Source organism: Macaca nemestrina, chromosome 4, assembly GCF_043159975.1.
Source record: "Macaca nemestrina isolate mMacNem1 chromosome 4, mMacNem.hap1, whole genome shotgun sequence".
In the NCBI taxonomy this organism is placed as follows: domain Eukaryota; kingdom Metazoa; phylum Chordata; class Mammalia; order Primates; family Cercopithecidae; genus Macaca; species Macaca nemestrina.
Genome location: NC_092128.1, coordinates 68,750,594 through 68,769,939, shown reverse-complemented (window position 1 = coordinate 68,769,939; position 19,346 = coordinate 68,750,594). Strand labels below are relative to the sequence as shown.

The following is a 19,346-nucleotide window of genomic DNA, read 5'->3' as shown; positions in this document are numbered from 1 at the left end:
CACGAAAAAATATGTCTGAAATTGGCCAAATCCCTATCCATAAAAACCAGTCAAAAGGACACCAAGGAAAATGTTGAAAGATAACAGTGAGTAGAATTTTGCATAATCCCAAATGTGGGAAAAAAACTGCAAAATGTACAATTTAAAAAGGGACAGAAAAACCTATAGATTAAAATATATTAAAAGAGGCTGGGCGCGGTGGCTCAAGCCTGTAATCCCAGCACTTTGGGAGGCCGAGACGGGCGGATCACGAGGTCAGGAGATCGAGACCATCCTGGCTAACCCGGTGAAACCCCGTCTCTACTAAAAAATACAAAAAACTAGCCGGGCGAAGTGGCGGGCGCCTGTAGTCCCAGCTACTCGGGAGGCTGAGGCAGGAGAATGGCGTAAACCCGGGAGGCGGAGCTTGCAGTGAGCTGAGATCCGGCCACTGCACTCCAGCCTGGGCGACAGAGCCAGACTCAGTCTCAAAAAAAAAAAAAAAAAAAAAAAAAAAAAAAAAAAATATATATTAAAAGAGACTTCAAGACATGTCAACCAAAAGTGTGGATATTTAGGGATACTAATTTCAATGAATTCAAATTTACAAATCATTTATGAGACCATTAAGGTAACAAGAGCACTAACTGGTATTTAAAAATTTACTGTTGATTTTTAGGTTAGATAATAATCAAAACATCCATTTTAAAGCATCACCATATATCTTGAAATACTTTTAGATAAAATGATATACCATCTGGCACTTGCTTCATAATAATGTAACAGTGGCGGAGGTGTGGTGAGTGGTATAAATCAAGCAAGATTGATTATCATTGAAGTTGGGTGATAGCCATTAGTTCACATTTATATATGTTTTAAGTTTTTCATTTTTAATTCATTTTAAAATATAGATTGCTAGACCCTATCTCAGAATTATTGAACTAGAATATCTGAGGAAGATTCTGGGAATGTGAACAATTAACATATTCTGAGGTCATTGTTACGCACACTAGGATTTGGGAATTACAATCCTAAAACAGTTTATCTCATTATCTAGCCCTTGTCAGAGAAAATGAAGCCAACTATATACATATATCTTATTTTTAAGTATAAAGGCTGTGTCTTTGCCAGGCTTGCATTTCCCAAGGATATATATACACACACATATATGTATATATACACACATACACATATATACATACATATATATGTGTATATATGCACATACATATATATTTAGTATACACTCAATAAAATGCTAGTGATGTCTGACAAAATATTTATTTTTGCTTAATCTGAATAAATATTTAAGACAGAGTATACAAGATTTACCCACACATTCCAACATGCCAGGTACATTTGGCATCAGGAATGTGTACCTTATTACAGCTGTTAGCAATAATCTTTGGCCACATGAAATTTTTTTTCTCAGTTGGTGGTATTTAACATTCTTAAATTGCCAGTATCACCATACCTCAATCAGCAAGGATAACATCTAACCAGATGAGAACAATAGCCTCTTTTTTCACATTTGGAGAGTAGGTAATATAAGAAGCCACATGTAGTATATCAACGCTAATAATATAGATGTCCATATGATCTTTCAAGTAAATAAACTGAAATGTTTTCACCTGTGATTACCCCAGGCTTTTCCCTTTTGGATTTTTTGTTTGCCTGTTTTCAGTGTTCCATTTATTAAATAACAACTTTGACTTTCTTTCTTTTTTTTTTTTTTTTTTTTTTTTAGACGGAGTCTCGCTCTGCCACCCAGGCTGGAGTGCAGTGGCCGGATCTCAGCTCACTGCAAGCTCCGCCTCCCGGGTTCACGCCATTCTCCTGCCTCAGCCTCCCTAGTAGCTGGGACTACAGGCGCCCGCCACCTCGCCCGGCTAGTTTTTTGTATTTTTTAGTAGAGACGGGGTTTCACCGTGTCAGCCAGGATGGTCTCGATCTCCTGACCTCGTGACCCGCCCGTCTCGGCCTCCCAAAGTGCTGGGATTACAGGCTTGAGCCACCGCGCCCGGCCTAACTTTCTTAAGAGAGTATGCTTAGGAAAATGTCATCTTTTATTGAGAATTGCTTTCCCAAAGACCTAATATTTCCTATAACTTAGAGTCCTTGAAAGATGTAGACTATAATCGATTCTGTAATAGATTCTGTCCTAGCCCTAGTCCAGGATTCTAAACCTATCACTAACTAGTTAAGTAACTTTGAATGAGACATTATTACTTTTCCTGGGTCCTGGTTTCCCTACATACAGTTGACCCTTGAACAACATATAGGTTTGAATTGAATGGGTCCACTTACATGTGGATTTTCTTCGACCTCTGCCACCCCTGAGACAGCAAGACCAACTCCTTCTCTTTCTCTTCCTCCAGAACCTACTCATCGTGAAGACAATGAAGATGAAGACCTTTATGATGACCCACTTCCAGTTAATGAATAGTAACTATATTTTCCCTTCCTTACCTTATTTTCTTAATAACATTTTCTCTTCTCTGGCTTACTTTATTGTAACAATACAGAATATAATATATATAACATATATAAAACATGCATTAATGGATTGTTTATGTTACAGTAAAACTTCTTCCTGGTCAACAGTAGGCTGTTAGTAAAGTTCTGAGAGAATCAAAAGTTATATGCGGATTTTTAACTGCAAAAGTTACATACGGATTTTTGACTGACATTCCTAACCACTGTGTTGTTTAAGGGTTAACTGAATATAATTCTAAAATAAATATGTCAGTCTATTCTTAGATTATCTCTAAGTTTACCTCTAGTAGTATAGTACTTCTAGGAAAAAATGACTTTGGATAACATTTAAACACAAAACACAACCTTTCCAGGGGAAAAAAAGGACATAAAATGTTCTCACCTCATAGTCTTATATGACAGTAAATAAGGTCAAATTCATGCGGTTCTGTTCTGAAGGTACAAATACAGGAATATGAAGGACTTTTCCCACTTTGGCTTACCTGCTTATGAGCATGATCATAAGAATTAATATGATTGTCAAACTCCTGGTGTTTGTGATACTGCTTGTCACATAATTCACAGTAAAAGTTTGCCTTTACATCTTCCAGGGCCTTTGCTGTGGACTTCTCCTTTTCTGCAAAATCCTTTAAGAAAAAATACAAAAATGTTGGTTAGACTTCTCTCTAAGAGCATAACCAGATCTCATATTAATCAAAGTGGTATTTAACTTAAACAAATATGATGGAGCACATTATTTTCTGGGAATTCATGACACTGTGAAAGTAACTTTTAGTTTCGCATCATCCCTAACTTATCAACCGACATATCATGAGTTCTAAAGTAGCCCTGGCCTGAAGCCTGGTTGTTACTCATCCTTCTTGCCACCCGTTGCTAGGTTGTGATTGTGCCTATTACCAAGCACATCACTGGCCATTCTTCTTTATATCCTTCACTGGCCTCTGTTTTTCTGATATTATCCCTTAAATTTTAGTGTTCTATGCAATTCTATCTTCAGCCAAATGATGTATCCATTTCATATGTTCTTCCATGGGTGTCCCCATTCACACTATAGATAGAGCTGGATGTATCCACAATGTTCAACACTGCCTAAGCCTCCTCCGCAAGCATCAGTTCCTGCTACACATTACCAATGGATTTATGTCCATGTTCTTCAAAATATTCTCCTTAAAATTTTTAGTATGCTCCATTTAAAACAGTTTTGGATACATAATTCTCCTGCTTAAAATCCTCTTTAACTCTCTCTTTGATTATAGAATAATAGTGGCCAATGTTTACTGAGTATAAACTATGCACAAGGTATATGAATTATCTCATCATTCCTCACAACAATTCTATGAGTTAGGTTCTATTTTCATCTGCATTATAGATGCATCAACCAGTGCTTAGAGAGATTACACACTCATGGTCTCCAAGTTAACAAGTGGAGAAGGAATTTGAATTCAAACAACCTATGCCTGGCTCCTTTGTTAGTAAACAGCTGTGATTTGCTATATTCCTTTAATGCCAACCTTCTTAATATACAAGAAAAACTTCTTACCTTGCCTGTATCATATTTTGTCAAACCCTGCTTCTATATTTTCCTCTTTAATTCTATTACCAGATATGTCACACAGCATTAAATTATCTGTTTTCATGTCTATTTTTTCCACCAATTTTTTGAGGGAAGAAGCTATTTTATTCATTTTTGTTACACAATGCTAAACAACATGTTGTCTAGCCCGGAATATGTGCTACTTAATATGCATTATGTAAGTTAATGGATAATAATGGTTTATATATTTATGCCTCATATCATTCTACAACTTTTGCTCTATTATCCCAATACCAAATAAAAGAGTGACTGGCACTTTGAGAATACCAAGTAAATATGTATATACACTGAACGAACAAACTAAAGAATGGATTTTATCCTTGTTTCTCCAAAACAACTATCCTTGATAGAAAGAAATCAGGTCATAAGTGTATATCATAGGCAAATAGCTGACCAGAAAAGAAAGTAAGCAGAAATAATTGTAGGCATATTTTCAGAGTAGGGTGAAGTAATGGGACAATTAATTTAGACATGTGGGTAACATCATGATTTAAGCCCAAATATAAGAGGGCAAAACACATGGCAAAAAGAAAGAAGGGCATGATACCATTAACTAACAGCACAACTAGACCAAGTATATGGATTGCCTATCTAAGAGAGTTAAAGTAAGAATTCGGTTACATTCTAGAATAATGGCTGATATAAAAAACTAGTGGACAGGCTGTAGCCAGTAATGAGAATGGAAACTCTGATTTCAAGGTCAAATTCCAGTTGCTGAAAGAACTAGGATAATTGCCAGCTGAGACAGTCACTATTGAGAAGTGAGAAAGGAGTACAGCATTGAAGTGGTGCTAAATCCCTTGATTTAGTAGACTTAGAATCAAAGGAAACCATTATTTCCACACTCTTTCTCACTAAGTTATTTTTCTTTTTTTGAGGTGGAGTTTCACTCTGTCACACAGGCTGGAGTGCAATGGCGCGATCTCGGTTCACCTCAACCTCCTCCTGGAGTTCAAGAGATTCTCCTGTCTCAGCCCCTCCAGCAGCTGGGATTACAGGCGTGTGCCACCGCGCCTAGCTACTTTCTTTGTATTTTTAGTAGAGATGGGGTTTCACCATGTTAGCCAGGCTGGTCTCGAACTCCTCACCTCAGGTGATCAACCTGCTGCAGCCTCCCAAAGCGCTGGGATTACAGATGTGAGCCACTGCACCCGGCCGGCTGGCCGGCCTGCCTGCCTGCCTGCCTGCCTGCCTGCCTGCCTGCCTGTCTTCCTTCCCTCCTTCCTTCCTTCCTTCCTTCCTTCCTTCCTTCCTTCCTTCCTTCCTTCCTTCCTCCCTCCCTCCCTCCCTCCCTTCCTTCCTTCCTTCCTTCCTTCCTTCCTTCCTTCCTTCCTTCCTTCCTCCCTTCCTCCCTTCCTCCCTTCCTCCCTTCCTCCCTTCCTCCCTTCCTCCCTTCCTCCCTTCCTCTTTCTTTCCTTTCTTTCTTTCCTTTCTTTTTCGTGTCCTTTCTTAGTATAATCACAAGGACTGGATTGACACTAGGGATTAATTTGGTTTAATCATAGTTCTTCTTTTTTTGCTCTGTCGCCCAGGCTGGAGTGCAGTGGCATGATCTCAGCTCACTGCAAGCTCTGCCTCCTGGGTTCATGCTATTCTCCTGCCTCAGCCTCCCAAGTAGCTGGGACTACAGGGGTCCACCACCAGACCCAGCTTATTTTTTGCATTTTTAGTAGAGGTGGGGTTTCACCATGTTAGCCAGGATGGTCTTGATCTCCTGACCTCGTGATCCGCCCGCCTACACCTCCCAAAGTGCTGGGATTACAGGTGTGAGCCACTGCGGCCGGCCTGGTCATAGTTCTTACTTCTTTATGACAACAGCCTTAGAAAACTGACCATGTTCTTATACAATGGTCAACACTGCCTTAGCGCTCAAAAATACCTTAGCCTCATGAACTGGGGTAGGGGAACAACTGAAAATTCAGGATAGATTTGAGGCTAAAAATGTATTTTTATATTCTTTCAGATTATGTAGAAGATTTTTTGACAATAGTTCAATGGTCAAGAGTGAATGTTTACCTTCATCTAAACATTCTATATTTCTAAAATGTTCTTTAAGTATCATATTGATGATTTTTAATTCAAAATTTTATAATTTTAAGACAGCTTCACCAAAATTTAAGTTTTATACCATCTTTTTCTGAACACTTCTATTTTACAGGGTCATTAGACTAAACTACACATCACATTTCTTGCTTCATTATTCTTGCCAGGAAATTATGCAGATATCCTTATCTTTCTTACCTCTAAGGTGCTAATGACAATCTCTGGGGCATATTCCGGCCTCCTTATTAAGAGAGAAAGAGTAAACCAGTGGAGTATAAATACTACCATAAAACATACAGACATAGACTGAATTATAAGGGTAGAAATCTCTATTTTTTTTAAAGAGGCAACTGATATTTAGGAATTTCATGTTTTGTATAAAGTCTAATGGCTAGGTAATGGTAAAGGGGGGCATGCTTTTCACTGTCTCATGCTACCTCATCCATCCAACCATCTATCCACACATGTAACCATCCATTCATTCAACTGTTTATTAAGTATTCATACATTCAATTATCTCTTATTTAGCAACTTCTAAATGTCAATTTCTTACTGGGTCTTATACTCATTAATTTACAGTTTAATGGGAAAGAATTACTTTCCCATTAGAGGTAAAAACTGTAAGTTGCGATAGAGTGATAATCACAAGTTGCTATAGAGGGTTACCTAGATCAGACTACTTAAGAATAATTAGAAGTTAATGTCTCTCTCACATAGCATTATATACACATTATTAGCACACATTATTTCTTGTTTTTTTGTTGAATGACAGGATGCTTTTACTGAAAAAAAAAAAGGCCTGAAGGTAAATAAGATGACTTACTCTTTGAAATAATTATACAATCTTTAAATATATTTAGAGATGGAGTGTAAGTATGAAAGAATAAAAAGTGATGACCTATTCTCAGTATCAATAAAGTTTTAAAATAAAGAATTATAGATACAAGATTTGATATATAATTCATTCATTCATTTCCCAGTTATTTAAATTTCCCTTCTTACAGTTTGCCTAGAGGAAGAAGTTTTGAAAGCTTATCTGACAGAAAAAAAATGTATAACATAAAAGAAACCTTCTTGTTAATCACTCTCAATGATTCATTAAAGGTTGAAAATAAATTACAAATTGAATATGACAATTATCTTAACGAGAGTCATTTTTAAAACATTCAGTAATGCCAAGGGGAATTTTTTGTTGTTGTTCAGTATGAATTCTGTAATAATTACTTTTTATACTTAATGTTTTGGGTGCAAGGAGAGAATATGTACTTTTTCACACCAAAAAGTGTACGTTAATGCATAAAACAGGTATGTTTTTAAAGTGCCAAGTATTCTTACTAGAGTAATGCATTTAGAAGTATGAATGTTTGCTATCAAATTGTTATTATTATTGTAATTATTATGGCACATTAACTCCTCATGAACTACACTGTAAACTAGAAATGTGCCACGTACTTGACACTTGTTCACTCACTTAATCTTCATAATAACCCTCTGAAGTATATTCTATTATTATCTCATTTAAAGATATGGAAAATAAGGCACAAACATGTTTAGAAATGCATTCACTGTATTAAAGCTCAGATCTGTCTGACTTCAGAGGCATGATTCAACATACTCAAGGCTGTTCCAATTACTTAGCATTTATCCAGATGCCACCTAAGTCCAGGCTGTCTCTGCTAACTCATTTGTGGATTCAGGATGATATGGAGCAGTTAACTCCCAGGAAGAGTGAGATAACTAATTGTAATTTTAAAAATGTATAATGCTCTTGAAGCTGACAGATGGGAACTAGGAAAATGCAAGGTAGTAGTCTTGTTGCATTGGTTGTAAATATGTGCTCTGATCATAAAAAAGAAAGGGAAGAAATCAATTGCTGTTCTTCATCGCTCCTTATGGGTAATACCAGCACAGAGCTGTGAGAATTGAATTCATAGTCTTTGCATGAAAGCCCACATTTGACCTTTCACTGTTATGCGTAAGAGATTGCTTTAAGAATTCTAATATTCTCTAATTCATTCTATTAGCCCCAAATGAAATCCTGCTTCAAAGAGAGTGAATTTCCCCTCCTCCAATCAAGTGGCTGATGCTGAGTCAGAACTCTTTTGGCACCCATCATCTTCCTGCATCTCTGTAACAGCTTGGATAACAGAAAACTTGCTTTAGAGGTTTAATTCACTTATTTATTCTATTTTTATAATAGGAAAAAAAATCTTAGTCTTTGAAACCTGACTAGCTTGAATGTCAGCCTCTATCTTACAGAAGTTCAAACTCTAAAGGTTTCAGTTATCTCAGAATAAATTAAGGGGGATAATAATAAGCAGCTTACAAGATTATTGTGAAGAAAAAATCTTTTTATGGAAGTACTAAGTACACCACATGGCAAATATAGGTGATGGGGCTCAGAATATGCCACCCCAAAATATGACTGTAGGAAACCTAAGTATGCCACTCTAGTACACCTCCTTAGCATAAGGATAATTTTGAACTAGTTATTTTGAGAAGTTATAGACACAGGAGAAGCTTTGAAAAGTTATCTATCCTTTTCTAAGATAAATTTACATCTATAAAAGAAAGCTTTACTTGTAAAGGTGTCTCCTAAGACACCTAAGACAACCTAAAAGAAGGCTAGCTCTAAATTACTAGAGACTCTTAATAAATGGAAAAGGCATGGACTTAAATCTGCATAACAAACCTTTTCCTGTTTTGTAGTAGCACTTTTCATGGGCCTTAACCTGACCTTTCACCTCGTACTTCTTTGTTTCAGAGAACGATGATATTCAAGCCTGAAGTCTAAGACAACTCTTTGAAATTTAGTCTAGAAATTTATTTATTTCTCCGGGTTATCTCCCATGTGCACAGGAGGTATACATGTTATCAAACTTCTGTTTCTTATCTTGTTAATTTGTATTTTGTTATAGGGAGTCACAGCAAAATGCTTGAGAAGAAGACAATTATTTTTCTTCCCCTATATAGGTACTCAATGTTTGGATGTTCTGGGGTCTGTTTCTGTGTGTGTGTGTATCACTGAATGCATGTGACAGTATAAAATTATTTTCAACAAAATACCATTTTCCCCTCAGTCTACAAAGCAAATTCCTGATGGAAATTTGGGCAGGTAAGAGGAATTTTTTATCGTCTTTAGCCCACTGTCTCATACAAAAGCTAGCAAATTTACAAAGAGAATAAAATACCTAGGAATACAGCTAATGAGGGAAGTGAAGGACCTCTTCAAGGAGGACTACAAACCACTGGTCAGGTAAATCAGAGAGGACACAAACAAATGGAAAAACATTCCATGCTCATGGATAGGAAAAATCAATATCATGAAAATGGCCATACTGCTCAAAGTAATTTACAAAGTCAGTGCTGTTCCCATTAAATTACCATTGACATCCTTCACAGAATTAGAAGAAACTATTGTAAAATTCATATAGATTCAAAAAAGAGCTTGCATAGCAATGACAATCCTAAGCTAAAAGAACAAAGTTGGAGTCATCATGCCACTGGACTTCAAAGTATACTACAAGGCTACAGTAACCAAAACAGTATGGTACTGGTACAAAAACAGGCACATAGACCAATGGAACAGATTAATCAGAAATAAGACCACAAATATACAACTATCTGATCTTCGATGAACCTGACAAAAACAAGTAATTGGGAAAGGATTGGGAGAACTGGCTGGTCATATGCAGAAAATTGAAACTGGACCCCTTCCTTTCACCTTTTACAAAAATTAACTCAAGATGGATTAAAGATTTAAATATAAAACCCAAAACAACAAAATCCCTAGAAGAAAATCTAGGGAATAGCATTCAAGACACAGGCACAGACAAAGATTTATTGATGAAATTGCCAAAAACAATTGCAACAAAAGCAAAAATTGACAAATGGGATCTAATTAAAGAGCTTCTGCACAGGAAAAACAACAACAACAAAAACACTATTATCAGAGTGAACAGGCAGCCTAAAGAGTGGGAGAAAATTTTTGCAATCTATCCATCTGACAAAAGTCTAATATCCAGAATCTACAAATAACTTAAACAAATTTTTAAGAAAAAAGCAAACAACCCTATTAAAAAGTGGGCAAAGGGCATGAACAGACACTTCTGAAAAGAAGAGATTCATGTGACCAATAAATATATGAATGAAAGCTCAACATCACTGATCATTAGAGAAATGCAAGTCAAAACCACAATGAGATATCATCTCTTACAAGTCAGAATGGAGATGCTTAAAAAGTCAAGAAACAACAGTTGCTGGCAAGGTTGCAGAGAAATAGGAATGCTTTTACACTGTTGGTGAGAATGTAAATTAGCAACCATTGTAGAAAACAGTGTAGTAATTTGTCAGAGATCTAGAACTAGAAATACCATTTGACCCAGCAATCCCATTTACTGGTTATATACCCAAAGGAATATAAGTCATTCTGTTACGTGAAATACATGCATACATATGTTCATTGCGGCATTGTTCACAATTGCAAAGACATGGAATCAACTCAAATGCCCATCAATGATAGACTGGATAAAGAAAATGTGGTACATACATACCATGGAATACTATGCAGCCATAAAAAGGAATGAGATCATGTCCTCTGTAGGGATGTGGATGGAGCTGGAAGCCATTATCCTCAGCAAACTAATGTAGGAACAGAAAACCAAATGTCGCATGTCCTTATAAGTGGGAGCTGAATGATGAGAACACATGGACACAGGGAGGAGAGCAACACAAACTGGGGCTTGTCTGGTGGTGGAGTTGAGGGAAGGAGTGCATTAGGATAAATAGATGATGTATGCTGGGCTTAATACCTAGGTGATGGGTTAATAGGTGCAGCAAACCACCATGGCACACGTTTACCTATGTAACAAACCTGCACATGTACCCAAGAATGTAAAATAAAAATAAAGCTAGAAAATTTAATTTTCTTTGCATAATTAGAGTTTTCAGGAGTTTTTAATCTCTTTTATTTTTACTTTCATGTATTTAAGAATTCCAAACATAGTCAAGAGAACATAATATGCGACCCGGATGTGAGACAGGAGCTCAAAAGATATCATTTTGAAGCTTTAAGATTTGACTGCCCCATTAGATTTTGGACTTGCATGGGGCCTAAACCCCCTTTGTTTTCTCCAGTTTCTCCCACTTGGAGCAGATGTGTTTAACCATTGCCTGCACTCCCTTTGTATCTAGGAAGTAACTACGTTGCTTTTGATTTTATAGGATCATACGTGAAAGAGACTTGCCTTTTCTCAGATGAGACTTTGGACTTGAACTTTTGGGTTAATGCTGGAATGAGTTAAGACTTTGAGGGGCAGTAGAAGGCATGATTGGTTTTGAAATGTGAGGACATGAGATTTGGGAGGAACCAGGGGCAGAATGATATAGTTTGGCTATGTGTCCCCACCCAAATCTTACCTTGAATTATAATAATCCCCACATAAAATCGGAGGGACCTGGTGGGAGGTGATTGAATCATGGAGGGTGGGTTTTTCTTGTGCTGTTCTCGTGATAGTGAATATATCTTATGAGACCAGATGGTTTTATAAATGGGAGTTCTCCTGCACATGCCCTCTTGCCTGCCGCCATGTAAGACATGACCTTGCTCCTCATCCCCCTTTCATCATGATTCTGAGGCCTCCCCAGCCATGTGGACTTGTGAGTCAATTAGGCCTATTTCCTTTATAAATTATTCAGTCTTGGGTATGTCTTTGCTAGCAGCATAAGAACAGACTAATACACTAACTCACCACACGATACAAAATAATAATAAGAGAAACTATTTAGGATTGAGCAGAGTGTATAGGAACTATGTGTACTTGCTTTTTCTAATTAAAAATAAAAGTATTCAACAAAGTCACATTTTAATTGTCCTACCTTCATTGAACTCAGAAAACAATGCATGGTATAAGAATAATCAAATCCATGCCACATGATGCCTACAGCTGCACTGCAGGCATGCAGAATAACAAACATGAGAGTTACTTTGCACGAAGAGATTTTGAGACTCTCAGTTCCCCTCCATCATGCCCTATGAGACCAACCCTTTGCAACCCTCCAAAAAAGCCTATTGAGTGATCATGTTTACAATCATTAGGTCCACTGGAAATTCAAGAGTAAAATTTTTATGATTGGAAGAAAGTTTTTGGAATGTGCCTATTGTGTGGGTGTGTGAAATATGATGATAAGAAAATAGGTTTTCTTCCTCCAGACTGACAATGCTGTTCCATTTATAAAGGTAGTAATTACCACCTCATCAATTCAGCCCACAGGTGGGTATAACTGTAATGAATATAGACATATTGCTTTCATCTAAATTGAATACATTTAAACGAATATATCTATTGTGCATTAGACAGGAAGTACTTTCATTTAGCCGTTACTCCTGATGTAACTATTTATTGTAAAAATGCAATTAATAGCGTCTGACATTTCATTTTCTAATATAAGAAAAATCAATGAAAAATGTCAGACAACTAAGTTTTCTGGAAAGTTACTAGTGATGCCTGCTCAATTACAAACCATTTTTCTTTTAATTTAAAATTTGTGAGAGCCATCTATGAAAGAAATGACCATTAAGCAATGCTGACCTAGCCATTGCTTCACCTTTCCTTGGGAATTGATTGCAAATATGTTCCCTTCAAATAGATTCAGTGAATTTCAAGTAAGTTTTCCTTCTCTGAACTTCTTATATTGTTCAGGTATTAATCTCTGCTGTGTTTATGTTCTACATGTGCTAAACAGAGGACTGCAAACTCCTGAGATGATGTATTAAAATAGTATAAAGCCAATGGCTTTGCTTTTAAGAAAAAGCAAGTCAGATGAATTACAAAACACCAAGGACATTCTCTCTATTCTCGTGAACGTCTGCTATCATGTCTAATAATAAGTCTGCTGCTTGGTTTACTGGTTCTGTACCAGAGATGTCTAAAAAGTGATTATGCTCACAAAGGCACACCATTATATCAAACTGGCTGCTCCAGGCTTCTATCTGTTGAAATTCTAGTGGGTAATTTAATTTCAAACTTAGAGAATACTAGAAATTGTGAAAAAAGTATGTTCACAGAAGCTCTGTGTCTTAAATCTTAAATACTCACTTTAAGCTGAGAAAATGTGTCAAAGTAAGAAAAAGGAAACATTAAAAAATGCTAGTTCACTTTGAGAGAAAGACATTCACAAGGGTCAAAAGAGCTGCTATAAACTACTTATGCTTGTCTATTAAATAATCATCGCATATAACTGCAAAACTTGGATAAGTGACTTGAGAAAACCTCAAAAAGAAGGTCTGTACATCAGCTCATGCACATATACCTGCTTTTATGAGAACTAACTAAAAATGTCTGTGAGCTAGAGTCAGATAGCCTAGTTAGCTGGAAACTGGGGCCAATGTTTATGTGTATCATAATGGCAGTGCTGATGATACAGCCCACCCAGGCTGTGGCAAAGAGCCTACAGTTGTCCAAGAGTGTCACAGCTGCTTCAGCAGTTGCAGAATCCATACTTATTGTTACCACTGGTGTCAACTCAGCAAGCCATACTGAGCTGGGCTCCAATCTATTCTGTATGTGCATTTGTGTGAGTATGTACATGTGTGTGTATGTGTATGTGTGTGCTGTGTAGAGAACTAGTCTAAAAAGAAATGTATGGTAGCTGCAATAGAAGTTGTGGGCCTATTGTAAAAAAGTAAAATAGAAAAGTTAGAATAATCACACAGGCAGGTAATTGGAAGCAATCTCAAGAATCTTTTAAGAAAATTAATCCAGGAAAAGTTCTTTGGCTTGTCAAAGGTTTATGCCGGATGATAAACAGCGGATCTGGAATGAGAATTCAAGTCCTGACTCCTGTCTGTGAGACCAATGGCAGAGCAATTAATTCAGGAGGCTCTATTTCCTCATCTGGAAAATGAGGTTGGTCTAAGGATAGGAATTTTTGTGTCTCTAAAACTCAAGACATATACATGGATCTCTGGAATCTTTAAAATATAGATGTATAAATTTTTCTTTCTCAAACCATGTAATCAAAATCAGCATCTATTTAACAACATATTTAGAAATAACATTCATATTCTTGGGATTCCATAGAGAAAAGTTTTCTGTTTCAAGCCATCTCCTAGAGAGGAAGACAGAATCATCCCCAGTAGAGACCTCCTCTTTCCTTTATCCCCCGAAGCTTTAAAAAATGCATTTCGAGTTTTGCTAGTCCATAGATCACTAGTTGTCGCTAAAATAAATTCAGCACTGAACTTAGCCAGTTCTAAAAACTGGTTTTAGAAAGGAGGAAGCTCTCTCTTTCTCTGATACAGGAGAGACATCTAACATGAAAGGAAAACATCAAATCAAAAGATAAAGAATTCACACCTAAAATTATTTTTTAAATTGTCTTCACATTTCTATGGTATTCTTGAAAGAGCTTGGTGTAGGGTAGGGATTTGGCTATGTTATGAATGTTTGGGTGAGTTACTGTGCTATTTTACTGTGCATGATAATAATACACAATCCCTGTTTTCAAGAAACTCACAGACCACCTGCAAGGATAGGATTAATTCATGAGATACAAAGGACAACATAAACGGGTACAAAATCATATGTTAGGTATTTAAAGTACTGTGTATATTTAGAGAAAGGAAATAGACATGCTGCTGTGCAACACAGGTACATACCTAAGCACAATAAGCCTCATTAAGTTACAATTTTATAATGGGTCTAAATTAATAGGCTTGAATTTGACTCTTAGATATAAAAGAAATGAATGACATTTGATGAGCTTTTCAATTCTGGGGCTTAAGAAGGTGACCAAAGTATTCCTGAGAAATAATAAATCTACATTTGGTCATAAGAATGATACAGATTTTACTCCAGGTATTAATAAAGAGGAAGTCATACAAACTTTAGAGAGTATATTATTACTATCCCCCATTTTCTCTTTTGTTACAGCCGGTCACTATTTCTGACCAGTAGCTTAGGTAGTAATTATGATCCTTTTCATATTATTCCACTACGTGCTCCTTTTGATTATTTTCCTAGCACTTCTTTCTTGGACTTTCTGCTTCTTGTTTCAGAGCCTTTTCACAAAGTCTGAACTTACATTGTGTGCTTTTAAAAAAAAAAATTTGTATAGATGTAGGGGTACAAGTACAGTGGTGTTACTTGGATTTATTGTGTAGTGGTGAAGTCTCGGCTTTTGGTGAACCAATCGCCCAAGTAGGGTACAATATATCCAATAGGTAGTATTTCATCCTTCACTCTCCTCCCAGTGGAGACAGTTTTGGAGTCTCCAGTGTCTGTTATTCCATTTTGTATGTCCTGAGTTCACTTTGAATTTGTCAAAGCACAAGTAAGTGATTTTAAAAATTGATTTCTATAGAATGTTTTGCTTCTGTCCATTATGCTATAAGAAATTCTGATTCTGGAATTTGTCAGCTTACATGCTCTATTACTACTCTAAGTTGGAATCTGTGTCCTCATTAGTGGTTATATTAAAAAGCAAATCTCTATTCTGTGAAACTGCAGTGATGGCCGGGAACATTTACACTCTTTTTAGTAGAATGTCTTCTGTAATATAAAATGAAAAAAATAACTTTCATTGATAAGAAACAACTATAACTTAAAAATCTAAATAAATACCATGAAGCTTTCCCAAAGAGTGTCAGCAAAAGCTCAGGTAAGAGTCTGCCTCTTCATTAGTGCATGCCTGAATATCACTATGGTTTCACACTGGAATGCCCATATAGGGAGGAATGCCAAGTGACAGAAAAAAGGGGAAGTAAAACATATGTGAGAAGTGTGATGAAAACATGGAGATAGAGAAAACAGATGGCTCAGGTGGGCAAAAGAATCCAGATTTCCCTTGTGAAAGGGTAGAAAAGAAAATGAATGGAGGAAAGAATCACGGTTCTGGTGCTGTAAAGTAGAATTTAAAAATAATATGTTGGGGGAGACAGAAGAAAGAAACCATAAATCGTTTCCTTAGTCCTAGATAATACTTTAGCCAAAGGCTATTTGTGTGGGAGTAGGGAACATATCTCTTCTAAGATTGTTCATGATTTGAAATTTATATATTGGTAGAAACTTGAGAGTATAGGAAAGTCAACAATATTTACATCTATGGGAATCAATATTTTGTTGTATCAATCTTGACCTTGACACTCTCCGGGTCTGATCAAAATCATCAGTGCTCCTTGGTAAGAAGCTCGTTGTCATGAAATATTTTTCAGGAGTCTAAGTATTTGTAGTAAATTTAAGATGAGATTTAGGATCTCAGTTGGAGATTTTGCAAACCAGGACAGGAATCCTAAGGTTAGAAATATATTCACCAACTATGTATTAAACTCTTACTGTGTTAGGGGCTACAGGAATTGTATATGATTTGGAAGGTATTGCCCCTATACTAAAAGAATGTATAGTTAGCTCATAGAGATAAAACTTGAGAAAAGAAGGAAGCATGTTACATCTACTTAGGAGTAAAGAGCATTTGGGTTGTACAGAGATTGGGACAAAAATCTTTCAATCCTCACTCAACCACATGCAAACTCAGTGATATATATCAGTGCATCATTTAACCTCTGTAAAATGAGGATAACAATATCACTCTCACAGAATGGCTGTAATGATTAAGTAAGTTCAGACATGAAAATCACAAAACACAGTTCTGAGCACCACACGAAGGTGAACAAATACATTTTTAAATATATATACATATATGTCTATTATAGATGTACTTATACCTATGCGTATATATAACATATACACATATTTTATAATATACATATATACCTATATATTATACACATACAGATATATAATATACTAAATATATAATATATACATGTATTATATATATTCTCACATATACATATACACACATATATGAATGTTTACATGTATATGTATGTGTGTATATGTATATAAAAGTCATAAATTCTGCATAAGTGACCAAAATAGAAAGATGCCAGTGAGAATAATGTCTAGGAAGATCTGAGTTTTGAAACTAGTTATTAAAAATGAAAGGGGCAGTACATCCTTGTGGTTAGGAGTATCGTTCTGAAGTCAGCCTGAGTTTAAATCAGACCTTCTGTTTCTCATGGGTGTGGGACACTCAGCAATTTGATCTTTTTTGTCATCTGTTAATCAAATGTGTAAGTGTAACCTATCAGGCCATATATTGATTATAGAAACAATTCAAATAAATACTATAGTAAAAGCCTTATATTTCTATTGTGCTGTTAATTTGTTTATATTTTCTAAGTTTTGTTTTGGGTTATTTTGTCTTTTTCAGATTTCAACAGCAATATAAAAACATGACATTAGATTTGAATGTGCTGTACTATGATAGTTAAAAAAAAAATTGGCAGGTTAGAGTAGAAGAGTCTGGTTTGGGAATGGAGTCTTGCAGGAGTTTTGAGGATTGCCCTGAAGAATGCTGACTCCAGAGGGAAAGGGAAAGCCTGGCCTCCCATAACTGGCACCCAAACAATATAAGTAAATAAAGAATGGGCCCACAAAGCCTAATAAAAAGGATTTCTTCCCACAGGGAAGACATGTAGTTATCTGTACCCAACTGAGTGATATACTATGTGGATAACAAGTTTTTCTTCCAATGGGACCAGTCTTTGTGTTGCAAACTAAGAGGGGGAAGAAAAAATCCTGTGCAAGCAGAAGCCTCAGCTAGACACTTAATCATGGCCTTCTGGGGACACCAGTGCCCTTTATTACTGACTTTTTTAAATTTCTAAACTCCCTATGGCTCCATATTCTGGATAAGTTACTTGTTAGAAATAATGTTCTTTGCATTAAACATACATTTTCCTTACTGAAAACAGGCTCTGCTTTCTACTACAGATAGTGAGCTAGCTTCCTGACCTGACCTTTTGCTACTGTCTTTTGGATTTCTGCCTTTGGCTGGAGTACAGATGGACTAGGTTTTTTTTGTTTGTTTGTTTGTTTGTTTTTGGTTTTTTTTTTTTTTTTTGCTTGTTTGTGTTTTTGATAGAAAGCTTTATATATTTTCTGTTATATTCTTATTACTTTATAAAACAGCAGTTATTTAGAATTTTATCAATTTATAACAGAGAAATCTACCCCAAAGATTAATAATAAATAATGTTTAATCACTCTGAAATGACATGTATTAACTTTTATTGCCTTAACAGTGAAACTATTCCTTGCATAATGACAGATAACCTCAAGGTCACATTATTTTTTTTATTTCGCATAAAACACACTAGCTTATAGTATTTTTCACTAATTGCAATGTGATCTAATTAATTATGTAACGCTTTCATTAGAAGAAAACATGTAGTCTTAAAAATGCTATTAACATTATTGTAAAGATATAAATACTCAGAGTGAGCACGAACATACAAGGTGATCAGAAATTACCTTGGGCTTTATGCATTTACTACAAATAGTAAAATGAAAGGTATCAATTTTTAACATTTCTAACTAAAAAGAATGTCTAGATTCACACCAATTATTTTGTCTATTTAACAATTAAAAGTTTAAAAAATTACATATGTCTCTATATGTGTGTGAGAGTAGCATTTCCATAAACGATCCCCATTTTAACCGATATGCCTTAAATCATCTCATTAGTCGATCAAGCTAGTATTGCAATAAAAATACTTATTTGCAAAGGTTTAGTAATCTGTTTGTTAATCATATTGTTCATTTAGTGAATATTTTCATGAAAACTTGGACATTCTAAGGTCAGTGTTCTACTCATCAATCTTTAATGGCCAGATCTGTATGTGGAAACATACTAATAAGGTGTCATTATTTAAATAACTTTTAGTAATGTCTAAGCATCCAACTTTCTAATCAATTGAAGAATAATATATTCACATAGAAATGAGATATTTCTTCAGTATTCAAAACTTAAGTGTACAAAAATGTCAACTATCTTCAACTAAAGATATTTTTAACTCTATATAATGAAACTAAATCTAAATCCACTAACCTGTGTGTAAACTATTATAACAAGAAAAGGAAAAACCAAGAATCTAAGGGTGCTGTTAAGACAAAAGTATAAATCCAAATGAGTAACCAAGTGACGTAGATTGAATCAAGATCTAAGAATCCTGGTTTTCTCATAATTAAAATTTCAAAAACACTTCTCTCTTTATTTTCATGTAGCAGTTACAAAAAAGTAGATAATATGAAAACTCTTATATACAAAATATTGTCATCAAATAGCCAATGGAAGAAAAGAGGAAGAAAAATGAAAGGATTTTTATGCA

General features: G+C 35.7%; 1 protein-coding gene across 2 annotated transcripts in view; it reads right to left on the bottom strand.

Moving 5' to 3' along the window:
- The window catches only part of LOC105475458 (zinc finger protein 804B), a 598,392-nt gene that overhangs the window by 114,595 nt on the left and 464,451 nt on the right, over positions 1-19,346 (bottom strand). For both annotated transcript variants that reach the window (XR_011622116.1, XM_071094784.1), the window contains one exon: positions 2,958-3,101. Coding sequence is in view for 1 of the 2 variants with exons in the window: in XM_071094784.1 (XP_070950885.1) it covers positions 2,958-3,101 (144 nt within the window). In the remaining variant the exon portion in view is untranslated. The remainder of the gene's footprint in view (positions 1-2,957; positions 3,102-19,346) is intronic.